The sequence below is a fragment of the Athene noctua genome, chromosome 22, assembly GCF_965140245.1.
Source record: "Athene noctua chromosome 22, bAthNoc1.hap1.1, whole genome shotgun sequence".
NCBI lineage: Eukaryota > Metazoa > Chordata > Aves > Strigiformes > Strigidae > Athene > Athene noctua.
This window is the reverse complement of record NC_134058.1, coordinates 2,396,554-2,413,589: the sequence shown is the minus strand read 5'-3', so window position 1 is coordinate 2,413,589 and position 17,036 is coordinate 2,396,554. Positions and strand designations below refer to the sequence as shown.

Below are 17,036 nucleotides of genomic sequence, written 5' to 3'. Positions count from 1 at the left end.
AGAACCAACCTCTCCCCCACCCTCCCACAACCCCACCCCAATCCTATTTAAATAGGATCTAAGAAACACAAATTGTTAAAACAAGCATTCAGTAGTGACTGCATCAGGTAGACACCCAGCACCTGAAGACAATTAAGATGAGTAACAGTTCATGCAAGCTCTCTCTCATAGCATGAAAACTCTGGGAGCCAGTCAGCTGAAATATTACCTTTATATTACAGTGCAACCAGAACTGGTCGTCAGGAATTACTGACTTGGACTACAGAAACACTCAGATATTTTTTCCTCTATAAATTGCTATTTGGTCACTGTCTGTGTACTTAAAAGGTATCTGTCACTCCAGTGCAGTGCTTAATGCCTATATGGGTTAGGAAAAGTTGTCCCCTTCCCATTTTAGAGTAAATGCAAAGGGACTGACATGATTTATCCAGCATCACATCCCAAGTCAGGCAAGACTGGTGACTGACCTTCTCAATAACGAACAGTTGGCATGAGGCTGGCTTCCAGATCATAAGTTCTCACATGGACTTTAATTAAAGGTAAAATAACTAATAACAAAATATTTTTATAAAATTTCTTGGCTGAATCATTATACCCAACATGCACTTAATTTTAGACACATTTATCTCCCTAATGTTTAGTGTGCAAATTCCACACGATGGAACTCTGTGGGGTTGCTGTTCTCTAGGGACTTTACAGTTGTACCACTGGACAGGCACAACACCAGGAATCTTGCGGGAACGAAAAACTTGTATTAACCCAGATACTTCACAGCTACACCTGCTCGTGGCTATCTGGGTCAGTAGGACACCCAAGTCTGATTCCCACAGCAGTGTGGAACTCAGGGCTTGTAATCAGGATGTCCTCCTGAAAGGCCTCAAATGCCTCCTGGAAAGACAGGATGGGTCTGGCACAATGGAACCTCAAAACATCACCTAGTGACTTAAGGTCTCATCATTCAGCTGTGGAAGGCAGCTGATAAAGGGTAACTCACCTGCTTCGAATGGCAATGCAATCCTGATAAAGTCGGTCGTACGTACAGATCTTGAAATCAACGTTGGGATTGGGCACCCAAACTGGCACATCAGTGGAAACTCCAATGGCACTAAAGCACAGCTGTTAATACATAAATCAAGAGTGTAATTATTACTGTTAGTCTCAAGTTCTGACTGATCTAGACAGAGCAAGAATTTCTGTTACAAACTACAGTAAAATATTTTATTATTCATATTGCACCAGGTTGTTTAATCAGGCAAAACTATGAAAATAATTTGTGAAATAAAACCTAGATGTTATGGTGTCCCGGCAGAAAAAAAGATTATAATTTGGTTTGGATTTTTTGGCAGCAAACATGAAGGAACAGCACAGTGCCCATGATACAGAAAAGAAACATTAAAGCACATCTAGCTTAAGGGAGTGTGCCACAGTTCAGAGACTCAGAGACTGCAGCCTGTTTAGCCAGCAAAGATACAGCACTGGCAGCAAGTGCTGGGCTCCCTGTAAGGACCTTAGGTCTGACATCAGTGACCACACAGCTCAGCCTCGGCTGAAATGGTCCTGAAAGAGAGGGTGCCCACAGGAGCCTTTACTACGCATCTGTGGTTCCTGTTGTAGACTACTCCATCTGTAGACTGTGGGCAGAGCCAAGACTGGCCTACTGAGCTTCTTGGAAGTTTTTCTTTATTTTTTTGGCAAGCTTCTGTGAACTGTTCCCAGGCAGAATTTGGCTTCCAATAAAGTGTAGAATCAAAATATGCTGAAGTGGTAACTAAAGTTGTCATCTCTTCCAGCTTTCACGCATCAGTTTCACTACTGCATGCTAAAGAATTCCAATTCTGATGTATCAGAAAGAAAATAAACCATGTGGGTTGGGAATAGAGGAGAATACTTCCGTATGCATTTCCAGGACATTAGATATTCTCCAGTATGATGTCTGATAAAACAGGAATATCAGGATTATTTGCATAGGACTTTAACAGAATCAACAGGTTTAATAACCACACTGCATCAGAAAGAAGGGCCATGATTTACAGAGTCACCTCCCATCAAACCACAGGATACATAATCCCATGGTACCTCACTGTCATTTCTTGCCGTGTTCAGAAACACACCTGCCCTCTGCCTCCTTCTCCTGTTTCTAATGTGGGATTCTGAGCTCTTTTAATTACTGGGAAAAGCAGAAGTAGGAGGATTTAAAACTCTTTCTACAGTGTTTTGAAGTAAGTATTGCATAAAATCACTCACTGGTTTGCAGTCTGAGTTGTCAAACATGATCACAAACTCTGCCTGCACATCCCCAGGGATAGCCGGGACAAAGATGACCTGAAGTTTGACTGAGCTGAAGGGTCCAATTTCCCCCTCAGTAACCTAAACAAGAAGGAACATGTTTTTAATGAAAATGACTGTATTGCTGTAGTTGGCTATAAATTGTATTGAAATAGAGAAGCAGTATATACTCATACTATACACTCTACTACACCTTCTTTGTAACTAGAATGAATGCACTGTGCAAGGGAAAAAATCCGTATCAGCAGCTCCCTAGGAGGTTTATTGTGGGGAAAAGACTTGGCAAGACATGTGGTTTCACAACCAGGCACAGTGAGAACCTCCCCGAGTCTCCTTTCACTGCAAGACTCCGTGTGACAGCCGGGTAAGGTGGCTTACCAAAGTGTTCCCATCATATGTTGGTGAACATGTAACAAACACGGAGCAGCTGTCTTGGGCTGCCACTCCAAGATCTGCTCTACTGACTGGAGCATTAAGTCCAGCAGCCTTTTGCACACATAGGCAGAGGCTGTAGATCCTAGTGTGAACTCGTGTCTGGACTCTCATACCCAGATTTGTTAATAGGGCTCAAGTTTGCCCAAACATTCTTCCTAACCCATCTTTTGTGTTGTCCCTAGACTTTGTCTAACCACAAAACAACACAGCAGAAAAACATTTGGGAAAAAAATTTTAAAAATTAAATTATGGGGAATGTAAATATATATAGAATCTTTCAGCTCAAATAAGTCTTCATAGATCAAAAGAAAGGGCAAAGGTGTAATGAGATTTCATTTTAAGAATTAGTTGTGGTAGAGTGAAGGCCAGTGTGCTTGAAATTCAGCATGTGCTTAAGCATTTCCCACCAGAGCCAAAGCAATATATCTGATGTAGGCTTAGACTAGTGAAAATCTGGTCTGTATCTCAGGATATTTGTTACCTTTCCAAGCATCATTTCAACTGGTGTTTCTTCAGGAGAAAGTTCCACTAAATGATGTGCATTGTCTGTGTCTGGATCTGTTCTGGAATTTAAGACATCTTGACCAAGTTGTTCTGTGGAAAAAAAACAACCAACCAAACAAAACCCCACAAAATGCTGGATTTGTGCATCTGTTCACTCAACAAAAATATCAAACAGAGAAGTGTATTGATTTTGGTCAATATTGCAAATCCACTCGTGTACCTCTGATAGGGAAATAGAAATGTCTAGCAGGAAATTTCTGTTTGGCTGTACAACTCTGCCCTTTGTCTAAGTCTACCTTGGGCACCTGAGCTTTCCACTACAGAATAACAATACTAGTGTTTCAGTAGGATAAATATATATAACAGTAAAGATTGTTACATCAAGGGATGCAAATTCAGCCGAAAGCGTGAACTGGGCTTTAAGAACAATTGCAGTGGGACAAAGCAAAGCCGTCAGGAGGACCTTGCAAAGCAAGTGGAAGTGCTGCTTCACTTAAATTTCAAACCAACTGCAATAATAAGTACCTTGTAATTAAAGAGTCTCCCACCAGGACTTTGAAGTGCCATCACGAGAGAGACAAAGCTAACTCTGGACTGTGTGGCACTAAGCGACTGGCCACCAAAGGCTTCACATTAACCAGGAAAAAGAGCAAAGCATCATGAGATATGTTAATGCGCCAAAGCAAGAGAAATTAATTTTATTTTTTTTTTTTAAAGGTATGTGTTCTGGGAAGACACCTACACCATGATTTATGGAATAACTCCATTTCACAATACAGATCCCAGATTTAAACAGAAAAACCATCCACATAATCCATATCATGGAACTTTTAGTTTCCTGCAGTTGGAATAATCAACATCCAGAAGAACTGTTAAAGAATACAGATAATAAAAAAATGAAGAAAGTCTTTCTTCAATGAGACTGGATTTTATTAAGAACATAGTAAACATTAGGAATGGGATGGAAAATGTCTGAGAAGGTTCATCTTTCTGCTTCCTTGTTCCTAGAATTACAGACTGTAAAAATAAACCTGTCATGTGGATTTCTATTCTGAGAAGTGGGTATTCAGTTGCTGAGACAAGAACGATGATAACAATTTTGCAGTTTCTGTAAGCTAGTTGGTTTTTCTATTCTTCTGAGACTGAATTGTTGATCGTTAGTGAGAAGTGAGATTCTCTGCTGCTTTTGATATAATGGTGTCAGTACATTATTTTTAGTAATTTTTTGTGAGGCAGCATACAAAGAAATAGAACATTACTACTAGAATGATGAACTACTTAATTTACTGAGTAACTTCGCAAACTGAAATTCCACAGTTCATTACAGGAAACTCTCTAAATGGATAGTGCTTGGCCTGGGAGACTGCAGTGCCAGTTTTCTAAAATAGTCCTCTTACCTGTGGAACTGCCACTGGGGCTTGTCTCCATCCTCTGCTGCTCCACCTGGGCCACACAGCAGGTCACTTCTTCCCTGTGGTCAGGACAAATTTGTTCCTTCTTTTCAACCACAGATGTCACAGGACTATCGCTGACTTTCTTTTCAGGGGCACGGTCACTCAAACGGGGAGTAACCTATTAGAAAACAGAAAAAATGTTTTTTACTGTGACTGCATCTAACTTGCACCAGCTCTAATTTTATCAAGCAGTCACAAATCAGACTTGTGTTTCCTTGCGGCTGTTTCGAGTGGAGAAATGTGTTGCACTTTCTAAACCTGCACGTTCTACTAGACGTTTATCAAGGAACAGATTTCAGTTTTGCCCAAACCAGGTAAATAATGTAATGAGAGCAATACAATATAGTGTCAGTTATTTTACCATTAACAGAACTCACATTTTACTAAGGGAAACACGGGCACTTCTATGTCAAAACTAAGTCTGCTAAAACTAGCTTCTGTTTATTCCAGACCTACAAAAGACAGAATACAGAAGGAAAACCGTGGATACAGATGGTGTTATTTCACAAATTCTTTGTCTGAACCACACTTTTATTGTAAAGATAGGATGAGAGGTGAAAACCACAGCAAACAGCTCAGCAGTTTCACTTGTACATGACTGAACGTAGCATTCCAAAAGAGAGGTCAGCCCTTTTATCAAGAAGAGAATTTTGAAAACCATCTGAGCCAACTGCTCTTCAACAAAGAAATTAAAGACTGCACTGATGGAACAAAGATGAAGTATCTGCACTGTGTTTACAAGAATGTGTAGGCACTTCATAACAAAGGTGTGCAACCTAGTAGTGATGTTCTCTCTGGTCAAGGACCTCTGAAATCTACTCATTTATGGGTACTGCCAGTGCAACACTCGAGGAAAAAGGAACATTCACGGTAATGATATTCTGCAACACAGGAACTACAAAGCACAAGTTCCTACCATAGTGAGTGGTTGCTTGATTTTGTTTTATTCTGTTGTAGGTTTTTTTTTTAATTGGAAGATTTCCCACTTTAAGAATAAAATCCACAATTTCTTTAGAAAAGGAGTAAGTAAGTCTTCAGACTTAAGCTGTTCAATCTTCTCAAAACTCTGCCCCCCAGTGATGACATGTGAAGATGATCGTACACTTGCTTGCTTTGGAAGTGTTTTTCACTTTAAATTATCTGCTACATGGAGGAGCACAGCTGTTAGGATTCCTCAGTTTTCTGTCAACTTTAAAACTGGCAGCTGTAGGAGCAATCACTCTCAGGTCTAACACCAGACATTTTGTCAGTTCTGCACCAAGTGTCTGAGCTTTGGTACGTTTTGACAGTCTCTGCTTCGTTCCAGGACATTCCACAGGACACAATATCACAGACATTTGCATTTGTTCCACTACTGATCTCAGAGATCTTCCTTCAATTCTTTTAACACTATTTATTATATAGTTTTCAGGCAACAGCCCTTGATGTAATTCTTAGTTTGACTAAGACAACTTCTTCCCTTGTAACAACAGCATGTCAATAACTGTGACTGTCCTTCTTTGATACGAAATTGAAACGAACAGCTCTGAATTGTTAAAGGAAGATCACAGGCTAGCACTCCCAATTCTCATTAATTTATTACTAGTTTTTCAACAGTGGGCCTTTTTCTGAAGTCCAGCAGCTGGGATTGAAAATGACTCTGTCAGAATCTCCTCTTTTAACTGAAGTATTTTTTCCTAATTTTCATGGATGTGGAAAAAACAGGAATCATGACATAAATGACTAAAAATGTTCAAAAAAAAGTTATCATTATTGGTTTCCCTCCATCCCCAAATAATTGGTTTTGAATTTGTCTGGTGGTATTTGGGGGTCTAACAGATTACATTAAGATATGCCAAACCAAACGTAAACTGCTAAAGGTTGGACCAGATGATCTTCTGAAGTCCCTTCCAACCTGAGCTGTTCTAGGATTCTGTACGGCTCTACCACACTTTGCAAAGCAGAATGTTTCTATCAGTTTAGGAAAATGCTTCTGAACCTACCATTCTTCCAGGAGAAGATTTTGCTGTTGCTCTGTGTGTACTACTGTCACCCACTGACGTCTGAACTCTGAATCTTGTTCCCAGAGCTCCACTGTTTGTCAGGTTGATGGTCCGTGAAATTGTCTCTCCCACCACATGGCTGCCAAAGTCAATGAGCTCTTTATCTAGTGCCAGCTGTGAGAAGATATACCGTTAATTACTACTGTCCTAGATAGTCAGTAATGTCAATTGAATGAGCAGCCACCTTTTCAAGAATAGGACTTTAAAGTCCTTATTATCATTTCAAAGATGGTATCAAATAACAACATGAACTGTGGGTATCCTGCCTTTTTGTAGAAGCCAACTCTTGTTCAACTGAGCCACTTCCTTTTCAGTCCACTATATGACAATGGAAAAAAGGGGTGAAATTCTGTTCATAGTAGCAGCTTGCGTTAAGTCTTCAGGAATTTACTCTGGAAGTGGGTAACGTTTCCATACCAATTCAACATTATTGCTCTCGTGTTACAGTAAAGTGGTTTTATCAGCATTCAAGCTGAGACACAAGCAGCATTTAACATCATATTGTGACATATTACATACGAGTTTATAACACATCCTGTCTTATTTCTTTGAGCTGCCATGGTTTATAACCAGTTTAAAAAGTAATACACTACTTCATATAGATTTTGAATGATTTTGTAACTGGGTATATGATAACTTGCAAATCAAGTTCAAGCATCAAAAAGACAAAGACAACTTGGTTGCTTGCTAGTATCCTGCTTACAGCTGAACTCTTCCCACTCTCAGGGCATAATGAATAGGAGTTCCTGTGCATAATTAGCACAGAATGATGGTATGAATTCTCTAGGTGAAGGAAATTACTCCTTTGATCAAAGAAGAACGTGCTGGCTTTCTACTGCACTGCGCCTTCTCATCTTTAAGGTCCTCTGACTGAAAACCACAGACAATCCTATCCCCAGTCAGATTTCAGCAGGCAATGATGTGGTACCATTCTAGCTTCCTACAAGTGCTTAAAATTAAGAACATCCTTAAAACCACTTGCTAGATTGCTAATGTAATAATTATAGTGCACTACCTTTCACTTTCTTCCTCTTCTATTCTCTGTGTAACAGATTATTCTTGATTCATTTCCCTGTGCCCAAAAGTTTCAATGTGCAATCCAGTAAAAAAACTTTACATGCAATCTTATTCATACGATTTACTCAAAACGTAATACTGCGAACTCCAGGAAGACATTCATACGTCTGAAGTCTTTTTTAGAATGATCTTTTAATTTTTTCTAACCGTATTTCCAGTATATCCCAAATTTTGCAATGCCAGTCTTATTGTGATATGGGGTGTCTCCTTGCATAATCTTTTTCCTCTAGCATTATATGTTCTCATCTGTAATTTCTTTTGCCCTGTAAAGCCAAAGGTGCTCTTAGCTATGAAGGAAGTAATTTAGAAACCAAGTTTTTATCAAATACTTTCTTCAAATTAACTCATGGGAAGTGAAGATACCTAAAAAAGTTAGTGCTGCCTGTAGTTTCATCTTTTAATAGTAACAAAACTGTGTTCTTTGGTTAAAATTTGATACAGAATTCTCAAAAGATTTTGAGATGCTGAAAGAAAGAAGAGGTTACGTGCTGTTTATAAATGCCTGAAAGGATAGAAAGATATTGTGATATTTTGTCTACAAAGAAAATTAAAGAATGAACTACTGCAGGTCTGGGATGGGATTTCCAAAAATTACAAGAAGAAAATATAGTTCATTTCCAGCCACCATTTCTCTTCCCTCCATTCACAATGTAACACTGTGTCATTGATTTCTATCCAGAACTACTTCAGTTAATTCCACTCTAAAGTTAAAGTTACAGCTCATGGTTAAGTAAATCCATTAAGATAATGTGGTATAAATCTCAGTGTAATCCAGGAAGCTAAGGAATGAATAATTTTCTGGAAAGAGACTCTCCATTTAGAAGGAAAAAAAAGAAAGTAATAAATACTTCTTGCTAAATATTTTCCATGTTAATCCTATCTCACATTTTCCACCACTGTTATACTGACCCTGAACATAAAAAAGTCACTTACAATGCATCTCTTGACTGTACATTTCAGTGGAACAGAGAAAGAACCTGTCTGTGCCATAAACATGACTTCTCCTTCCAGATTTTCATTTATCTAGAAAACAAGTAATTCGCAAAGATTTAGTCTATGTAGTGTGATGAAAAATATTTTCACTCATTCTTTGAATAACATTTTAAAATGTAGCTCTATAGATTTTACATTTCCAACTTTAAAACAGCCTTTGGTAACTGCCTGGCTAACTTTAGCTATGCAATATTAAAAATCTTTTTGTTTGGAGCAAATTTCGAGACATATTCCAAGAATACTTAGTGACAGGAATCTTTCTAAAGTGCACCCTTAAAACATCTCACTACAATTTAACAGAGCTTGAACCTGCACACAGTACCACAGTACCTTTTCTAGAAATGCAGTTTGTTTCCTTGCTAACAGTTAGGAAATTACATTAATGATGTTTTTAATCAGACTAGCGGATTATACTAGGATTCTCATCATTGTGTAACTTAGCACTCAGATGTACTTACCATTGGCTTAAATGTTACCAGGATTTCACAGGACATTCCAGCAGGCATTTTGCCAGGAGGGACAAACCTATGGAAATAATCAACATAAAACTCCAAATTAAGGCTATGTATGAAACATCCAGCTCCTATTGTGGTAACAGTGGCAGATTTTTTTCTTTCCCCTACTTGGATTACTTAGAAAAATCAGAATGAGTGACAGATGAATGAAAAGCTACAGAAACCTGTTGTAATTTTAAAACTACAAAGGGTGATTCTTTATGGAGGTTTTACTCAAAGTCTTAAAGTGCTTTTAAAAGGCAAGAATTATTGCCTTCATGCTACAGGCAAAGAGACTGGAGCCAAACAGGTGAAGCTGGGGCACAATAGCATCAAGAGCAGGGTGGCCCAGTCGCCTGTTCTCACGACGAGGAAGCAGTCTTCTCCCTGTCTCCATTTTGAGTGTTGCTCAAAACGTAACATCTGCCCTGCCCAAGTGGGAAACGAAGAGGTAAAACAATGAAGGTGAATGCAGACGACTGGAGAATGTGCTGCTTGCTGCAAACTCTATCAAAATTATCTTGAAGAGAAACTGCCACTCATTTCTGTGCCTCGTTTCATGGTCTCCACGATGCAAACAAAATGCCCATCGGAAGACAAGAAATCTCACAGCTGCACTCTAAATGAGATGAAGGCACTGCAGGAGACCTGGTCAGCCTGGCAGGGCCAGAAGGGAAGCCAGATAAAATGGACAGCTACATGGTGTCAGCCATGGGAATACCTAAGCAAACTGGGCCATACACAAACACAGAACGCACAGGCCGATCACAATTTTATCAAAACAAAAGCAAGATAAAACGTTTTCAAACAGAAAAGGGAAGCGCTGTTTCGAATTCAGGAGTTTGAAATGTGAATAGGGAAATAAGCACCTGTATATTGACCTTCAGAACAGATCACTGGCAGCTTCTCCTGAGAAAGACTTGAAGGAATAGCTCCTTCTATTTCAAATGTCACCTTGATAAAATATTAATATTTTGCCCAACACACAGAACCACTCTGATGAGAGCAGACTCCCATTGCAGACAGATGTAATAATGCTCATTTTAACCATTAGAACATAGCTTTTTATTGTCAAATACAGCATCTGTCACTGATAACAGTTCTCAAGCATTACGTCCATAACTACCTGTGCAAGAGATTCAGAGGACAGCTGACACTACCACAGTTTAGATGGACTGGGGATTTTCAAAATACTTGGGAAAACTATTTTGGAACAAACAGTTTATGTCTGGTTCTACTTGAGATAAGCATTATACAGCATAAAATCAGTGTCTACAAATCTGATCTGTCCTGCTCAAATTAATAATATAACAATGGATAATAAGATCTATAGATTATTTTTGCTAGCTATCTATCTGGCCAATGTATGGGCAACCAATTTATTTGAAAAAAAATTGAATTCATCAGACATCAAAAAATCATTGACTCAGCCTATTCACAATTCTTGGTGTTTAATGTGTGTTTAGGGAGTACTTTAAAAGACAATTATTTCAAGGAAAGACTCAGGTCTTTCAGAAAGGGTTGTTTCAGTTTTGGTCACAAATCAGAGGTGCTGATTTAAAATATGTAATTGTCCAACATACTAAATGAGAAAAAAAAAAAAAAATCACTCCGAGAGTAGGAAAAATTTTGTCAGATTAGTAGCTTCAGACTTTGTAATAGAAATTAAACAAGTATTTTTACAATGGGTCAAAATCAAATCCATATACATGATTTCAAAACTAGCCAGTAATGCCATTCATACTCGGCCGAGCACTGGAGCAAGTTTAAAAGCACAAGTGCTCTGCTGCCTGGTGGCCAGTTGTGCATGTCCATCAGTCTGTGACTGAAGTGCTAAACATCCTTACCAGGATCCTCCACAGCAGCTGGATTCAGAGCCCCGGGTGATCACACGCAGGCAAGAGCCGCCCTGCCTTCACATCCCAGGGAACTCTCACAGGGATGAAGTGGGCAAGGAATGGCTTGCCTATGCCCTGTGATTTTTCTTACCAAGCTAGCTAGAAATTCCAAGAGCAATCTATCACTACGGAGGGGCAGTGGGTAGGGAGCTTTAAAACGATCTCTGGAGTATGAAAACAGTTTCTGTGGCAATACAACCTGTTTATTTTGCCGGGGTATGATTCAACACTCACAGAAATGGTTTCTTCAGGTCAGTCAGCTGTAAGAGGTGAAACCTTCGCTTTTTATGTAAACCAGATGAATTTGCTCTCATGTCTCCTATTTGTCAATAAGTTTCACTTACACACAAACAAGAACTTTAGTATTTTTTCACTTTAAGGCTAAACTACAATCAATTTTTTTTTTAATTTCACAGTTTCGAACAAATATATTACCTTCTTGACTTCATTTTTTAGATACTGGCAAGTTGTGAAAAGTAGTATTTTCTATTTTATAAGGCTTGGAATATCTCCAGAAAAAGCTAGTCTCTAAATTATTCTAAAAAAACAATTTGGGGATACTTCCACTTGTTTATTTATAAACAGTCAAATATAATTATCAATATAGTTAAACTGTGATTAATTTGCAATCTCTCCCAACTGGAGGGTACTTTGTTATGTCACCTGTCATCAGGATTATATGAAAGGATTGATGGGAAAGACCACAGGATTTGAATTTACAGGCTCTTTGCTTCAAGATCGATTCCTTCATCAGCTTCTTCACATTTAAACTAATTTGCTACAAAATTTGGTTACATCTCCTGTTGTGGTACGAAGGTAAAACAAGCAACTAAGTCTACAGTTAATTCTACTTACTGAACACTGATGAAGTCCTTGAGCCATTCACTGATTCCCACTAGTCTGCAGAAATTAACACTGTAGGATGCATTTATCAAAACTATCTTCTTTTTGTAGATTTGGCCAACATCAAAATCCTTGGAATACCAAACACATCAGGCGGTGTGAATTACAGGTAGTAGCATTTGCACAGGTCATGACTAAACCAACTATTTTTACCAAGTCGGGCTCACAGCCCCTACTGGGATCTCAGGCCTATGTGCAGAGCATTGTATAAACCCATCAAGCATTGCCTTGCTCTGAACTTTTAAAACATACAGCTTGTAAAGCCAGAACTCATGCTTCCTGGATGGGGCAACGATCTGGGTCTGTGAACAGTTAATGCACCAAGCTGCTGTCTTGCTGCAGTGAATGTCAAAGACTCGATATCACATTTGTGGTCTGTGAGAGTTGTTATCAGTTTAGACAACACAGATTTTTTGGACGCAGAGCAAGGTGCCACCGGCTCCCAGTGGAGGTCTGCTGGTTCTGTGCAAGGCACAGGCTCCCAGCTCCTGATAAAACCAGAACACCACATGCGCTGGGCACCTGGGCACCTTCACTACACAGCCCAGGCTGACTGGCAGCGTGTTTCTGAGAGATGTGTCTGATGTGCCACACCAGCACCAAGTGCAGAGAAGAACCAGGCAGTGTTACACGTTCGCACAGGACACTTGTTAATTGGAATACAGAGTTAAACTGCAGCTTAATTTCCTCATGACCAGTACAATATGATGGGCCCTTGCAAACTGAAATCTTAACTGGATTGGAGGCGTGACTTCTTGGTGTTATTTTATAGTAATAATGTATATGCAAACAATATATGTCATAGTTATGCTGCCTTCTTAAAAAAAACCATGCAACACAGTCTAACAAGTGTTTCAGCACTTGCTCACCTCTCTGACAGTAATTAAATTCCCCTAAGTAAATGAAATATTTTGTAATTTACACCTAAGTAGTAAAACTAAGTAGTTAATTTAATCTGATTATAACCCACCTAAGAGATTGCTAGAGAAAAAGGGACGTACTGTTTCAGCCTTGACTAGAGATCCGTTAAAGACAACAAGATTATTTTTTTTTCTTCCCAGTGCAACAGAACTTTGATCAAGGCATGGCTACAGGCATACAGTAGATGCATACAACACCTTTACAAATCCTGTGCAGAATGGCCACTAACCTTGAAATGAATGCAACTTGGTTTACTATAGAACAGACATCCTTTACGTTCATGACCAGACACTATTTGCTTGTGAAAAATTCCAGTTTGGTATTCCTCCATTTTTTTCTCAAAACTGTCTTTTTTCACTTTGGCATCCATTGCTTCTTTGGATACCTAAGAATCAGTAAAACACGCTGTGACTGTAAGTAAGCGTGATCATTTCAGATATGGTCCAGTGCTTCTTTCATGCAAGTATAGCAATATCTATGGACATTATTCCTTTTTGATTGATTATAAAGTCTGCTCTTAAAGGTCTTCTACATCTCAGAAAAGCAGTATATGCAAGTATACCTTGGAGTAACGTTTAAGAGCTTAACTACACAATTCCACTCTTATAGAGTACATTATTTACTCCTATTTAGAGCCCAGAATGCTATTATTTTGTGACCAGATACACTTTTCTTTGCCTAGCATGGTATGAAAAAAGTTGCTTACACATGAAGCAATCTGTGTTGCCAACTCCACAGAAAGTCACGTTTAGTTTTCTTAAAACTCAAGCGAACATGATATATGTCTTCAAGTATCTCTGAACTAGAATTTTCTCTTAAAGAGAACAAACACCACAAAAATAACATGAAACAAATTACTCTGATGATACTCTCACATCTGAATCTCTACAACTGATGTAATAAAGTCTGCATTTTAACTGCAAAATAGATAATTATTTTTAAGCAAGGTTTCTAAAACGGCACATGCCTGCGTCATTACTTCAGATACCTACAACTACGAGAGACGCAAAGGAAGCTCTTCTAAGCCATTAAGATACTTTTATGGATAGTGTCAAAACATTATAAAGACTAACTTTACAATGAGTCAATTACAAAAGGATTTTTTTTTTTTTTTCTATTTCTAGCAGGAGATATCACAACACTTACCTTGTGCCGGTCACATTCCTGATTCCAAAGTCCTGGAAACTCTGGTTTTATTAGGGTCTCATCACCCTCTTTCTCCTCTTCACTACTTTCACAGAGCACATCATGGGCTATTTGTTCAGAAATCTCTCCTACAGACGCAGTTCTCTCACCAGCTGAGGAACCAGCTGATGGAGAGCACTGTGACTTTTGTGAAAGAACATAAGTTTTGAAGATAGAGTTACAAAGTACTAGAGGACAGTTGCTTCAACAGTTAACAGTTTCTGAGGAGATTTTATAATACAGAAATGGCAGGTCTATAAAGCTCAGAGGCCAAAGATGACAACTTAGGGCGATCCCTGACACTAAATAAAGACAAAATCTTATGTTACAAGCATCTATATGACATTAAGTGTGTACTATAGGAGGCTAGAAACTAGTCAGCAGGCCTGAAAATACCGCCTGCAGTTTCTGAATGTTTTGTGTATCACATGATAACCAAAGACTTTGTTGTTTTGATGTAGTATGACTATTTCTACCAACACCTCTCCCCCACCTCTTTTCTTTTAAATCCCTAAAGACTGCATGAAGCCACTAGTTTCATGAGGGAATTGAATTCATACCACCTCTATTTTCCAGGCCAGTACTCCCTGGAATACTGTGCAGGTAAAAAAAAACCCAAACAAATAGCCAGGAAGGTTATGTCTAGAGAGAACTGCTGTCTCCTTTCCAATACATTAGAAACATTTCTCTTGTGCTGATCTGAATCTGAAACTTCCTCAGCAATGGAGGGAATTAAAAAGGAAGTGAGGGTACTTTGCACAGGTTATGATGCCTGTTGTGATTCATGTGTTTGAAAATTCACCTCTTCTTACAAATGCCCTTAAAAAACCTCCCACACCAAACAGGGCAATGTCTTTATTCATACAAACATCAGCAGTCTAGAAGAGGGAGACAGTCATTAAGAGATCTAACACAGAAATTACTCCCCTGTTGTTCTGTACTGTCTGGTACTTGGTTGTAGCCTGTGCTATACACAGGCAAAAGAATTCACTGCCCTGCAGCTGTGACAGAAAATAAATCATAAGACAGTTAATTCTTAGGCCTTTGTTTACCTGTGCTATCACTCCAACTGAACGTTTGCAGGTCTTCTCAATATACTGCCATGTCTTCATTCTCCACAGTAAAGAACCCCCAGGTTTACCACGACCCTTAATTGCCTTAGTACAGGACTGACTTTTTTTCTGCTTGTCAATAGAAGCTTTTTCTTGCAAAATTCGAGATACAATCTCAATTTTTCTTGATTTTTGCAGTTCTCTAGCAGCTCTGTAATCCAATATTTTAAGAAATATTAAACCAACCATGGCTGTTTGCTGATAATATTAACTACGGTCCAGTTTCTTTTGAGCCTCTAAGCTAAATAGCAAGTGGTTGAATTGGGTGCAGTGGAAATTTGTGTTAAGACACCAGGCGATTCAGAGGCTATTTATACATTTTTGTGGACTAAATATATTCAATTACAGTGTTTTAGAAGTTGAGGAGTTGACAAAGCACACCCGTCATTGCTACTGAAAACAAAATAATTTTCCTAACCTAGTTAGCTATTTAAAGAAAACTGTTTATCTGAAATCCAGTGGATTTAATAAAGGAAGAGCAGTTAAAGGTAAGAACATAAGTGCTGAACTTGGAAGATATGAATTCCAAGCTATGTACAGCTACAAATTCCGTGACCCACTGGGTAGTGTGACAAAAGTGACAGTAAATCATTTAATCTCAGTTTTAATACCAGCAGTTTAATACACAATTTTCTGCAACAGATATTACCCACACTAATGATGGCTTTTAATATAGACTTTCACCTCTTCAGCTAACCCATAGAGGTAATTACTGATTCTAAGTAGGAGCAAAGAAAATATCACCTCTCATTTAAATACAGGCTACTGCTTACTGAAGCACTTTAATGTCTGAATTTAGCCTCATGATGCCCCATTAAGCAGATAAATGGCACTGTATTTATAATGTATTTTTGGAAAATCATGGTACAAAGAAATTAATCATGGTTACAAAGACATAGGAATGACTCCCAGCACTATCTGCCTGAAGTATAAAGCTGTCCTCTGTTCTTGTGATCAGTTCTGGTGTTTATGAATCTTTTTATAGGTGATATACAAATTAATGACACAATGGTTTTATTGACCAAAGAGCTATTCACTTTTGAGGATAATTCAGAAATATACGCTCAGAGAAAACTGAGAATATCCCTTCCCAGAAAAGGAGAAAGGCAGAGCCCTGGGAGAAATAACGAAGCAATTCTTCAGCAGATTGGCAGGATCGTAGCTGAAATTAGAAAAGAACCGCTGTGAGAAACATGACACAGCTAACATTAAGACTAACAAACTGTGATCTCCCGTGGCCTGCAGAGGGAAACAGTGAAAGGCAGAAAGCAAGCAAGGTGAAAAGGAACTTAAATAGAGTTGGATATTTCCAGCGGATCTCTACAAACTGATACGATTTATTTTATTGAACGTGATTTTTAGAACATATTTAAGGATAGCAGAAGTGGTGTTATGCAGCCATCAAGAATGAAGCTTTATTTAATCTAAATTTAAGACTTATTGAACCTTTACTTATTAAATCTCTAATCTTTGCTACAGGTTACCGCCCTTGTAGCAGAGCCAGCATGCAGAAACACACCCCTCAGCTACCCTCTGTTTGGTATCTTAGTTCAAATTCATCTTCACAAAGTGATTAAAACCAATAATGAAGTTTTGCACCGGAGCAGATGAGATACAGGCACATTCCTATCAACTTTGCTACAAAGGCAGAGGAGTAATTTCAGTTTAAAAAAAGCATGAAGGAGTGTACCTTGCTTCTGACCTTACTGCAGAGCAATCTTCCAGACACTGT

General features: G+C 38.6%; 1 protein-coding gene across 4 annotated transcripts in view; it reads right to left on the bottom strand.

The window, feature by feature from the left end:
- Positions 1-17,036, bottom strand: part of CFAP74 (cilia and flagella associated protein 74) — an 89,847-nt gene that overhangs the window by 20,138 nt on the left and 52,673 nt on the right. For 3 of the 4 annotated variants that reach the window (XM_074925011.1, XM_074925014.1, XM_074925012.1), the window contains 11 exons: positions 15,245-15,455; positions 14,154-14,336; positions 13,237-13,392; positions 12,039-12,157; positions 9,250-9,316; positions 8,732-8,821; positions 6,662-6,835; positions 4,623-4,797; positions 3,203-3,315; positions 2,245-2,367; positions 995-1,116 (listed from right to left, as the gene is read on the bottom strand). In XM_074925011.1, coding sequence (XP_074781112.1) covers positions 995-1,116; positions 2,245-2,367; positions 3,203-3,315; positions 4,623-4,797; positions 6,662-6,835; positions 8,732-8,821; positions 9,250-9,316; positions 12,039-12,157; positions 13,237-13,392; positions 14,154-14,336; positions 15,245-15,455 — 1,533 coding nt within the window. The remainder of the gene's footprint in view (positions 1-994; positions 1,117-2,244; positions 2,368-3,202; positions 3,316-4,622; positions 4,798-6,661; positions 6,836-8,731; positions 8,822-9,249; positions 9,317-12,038; positions 12,158-13,236; positions 13,393-14,153; positions 14,337-15,244; positions 15,456-17,036) is intronic. The other variant, XM_074925013.1, reaches the window with a different exon arrangement.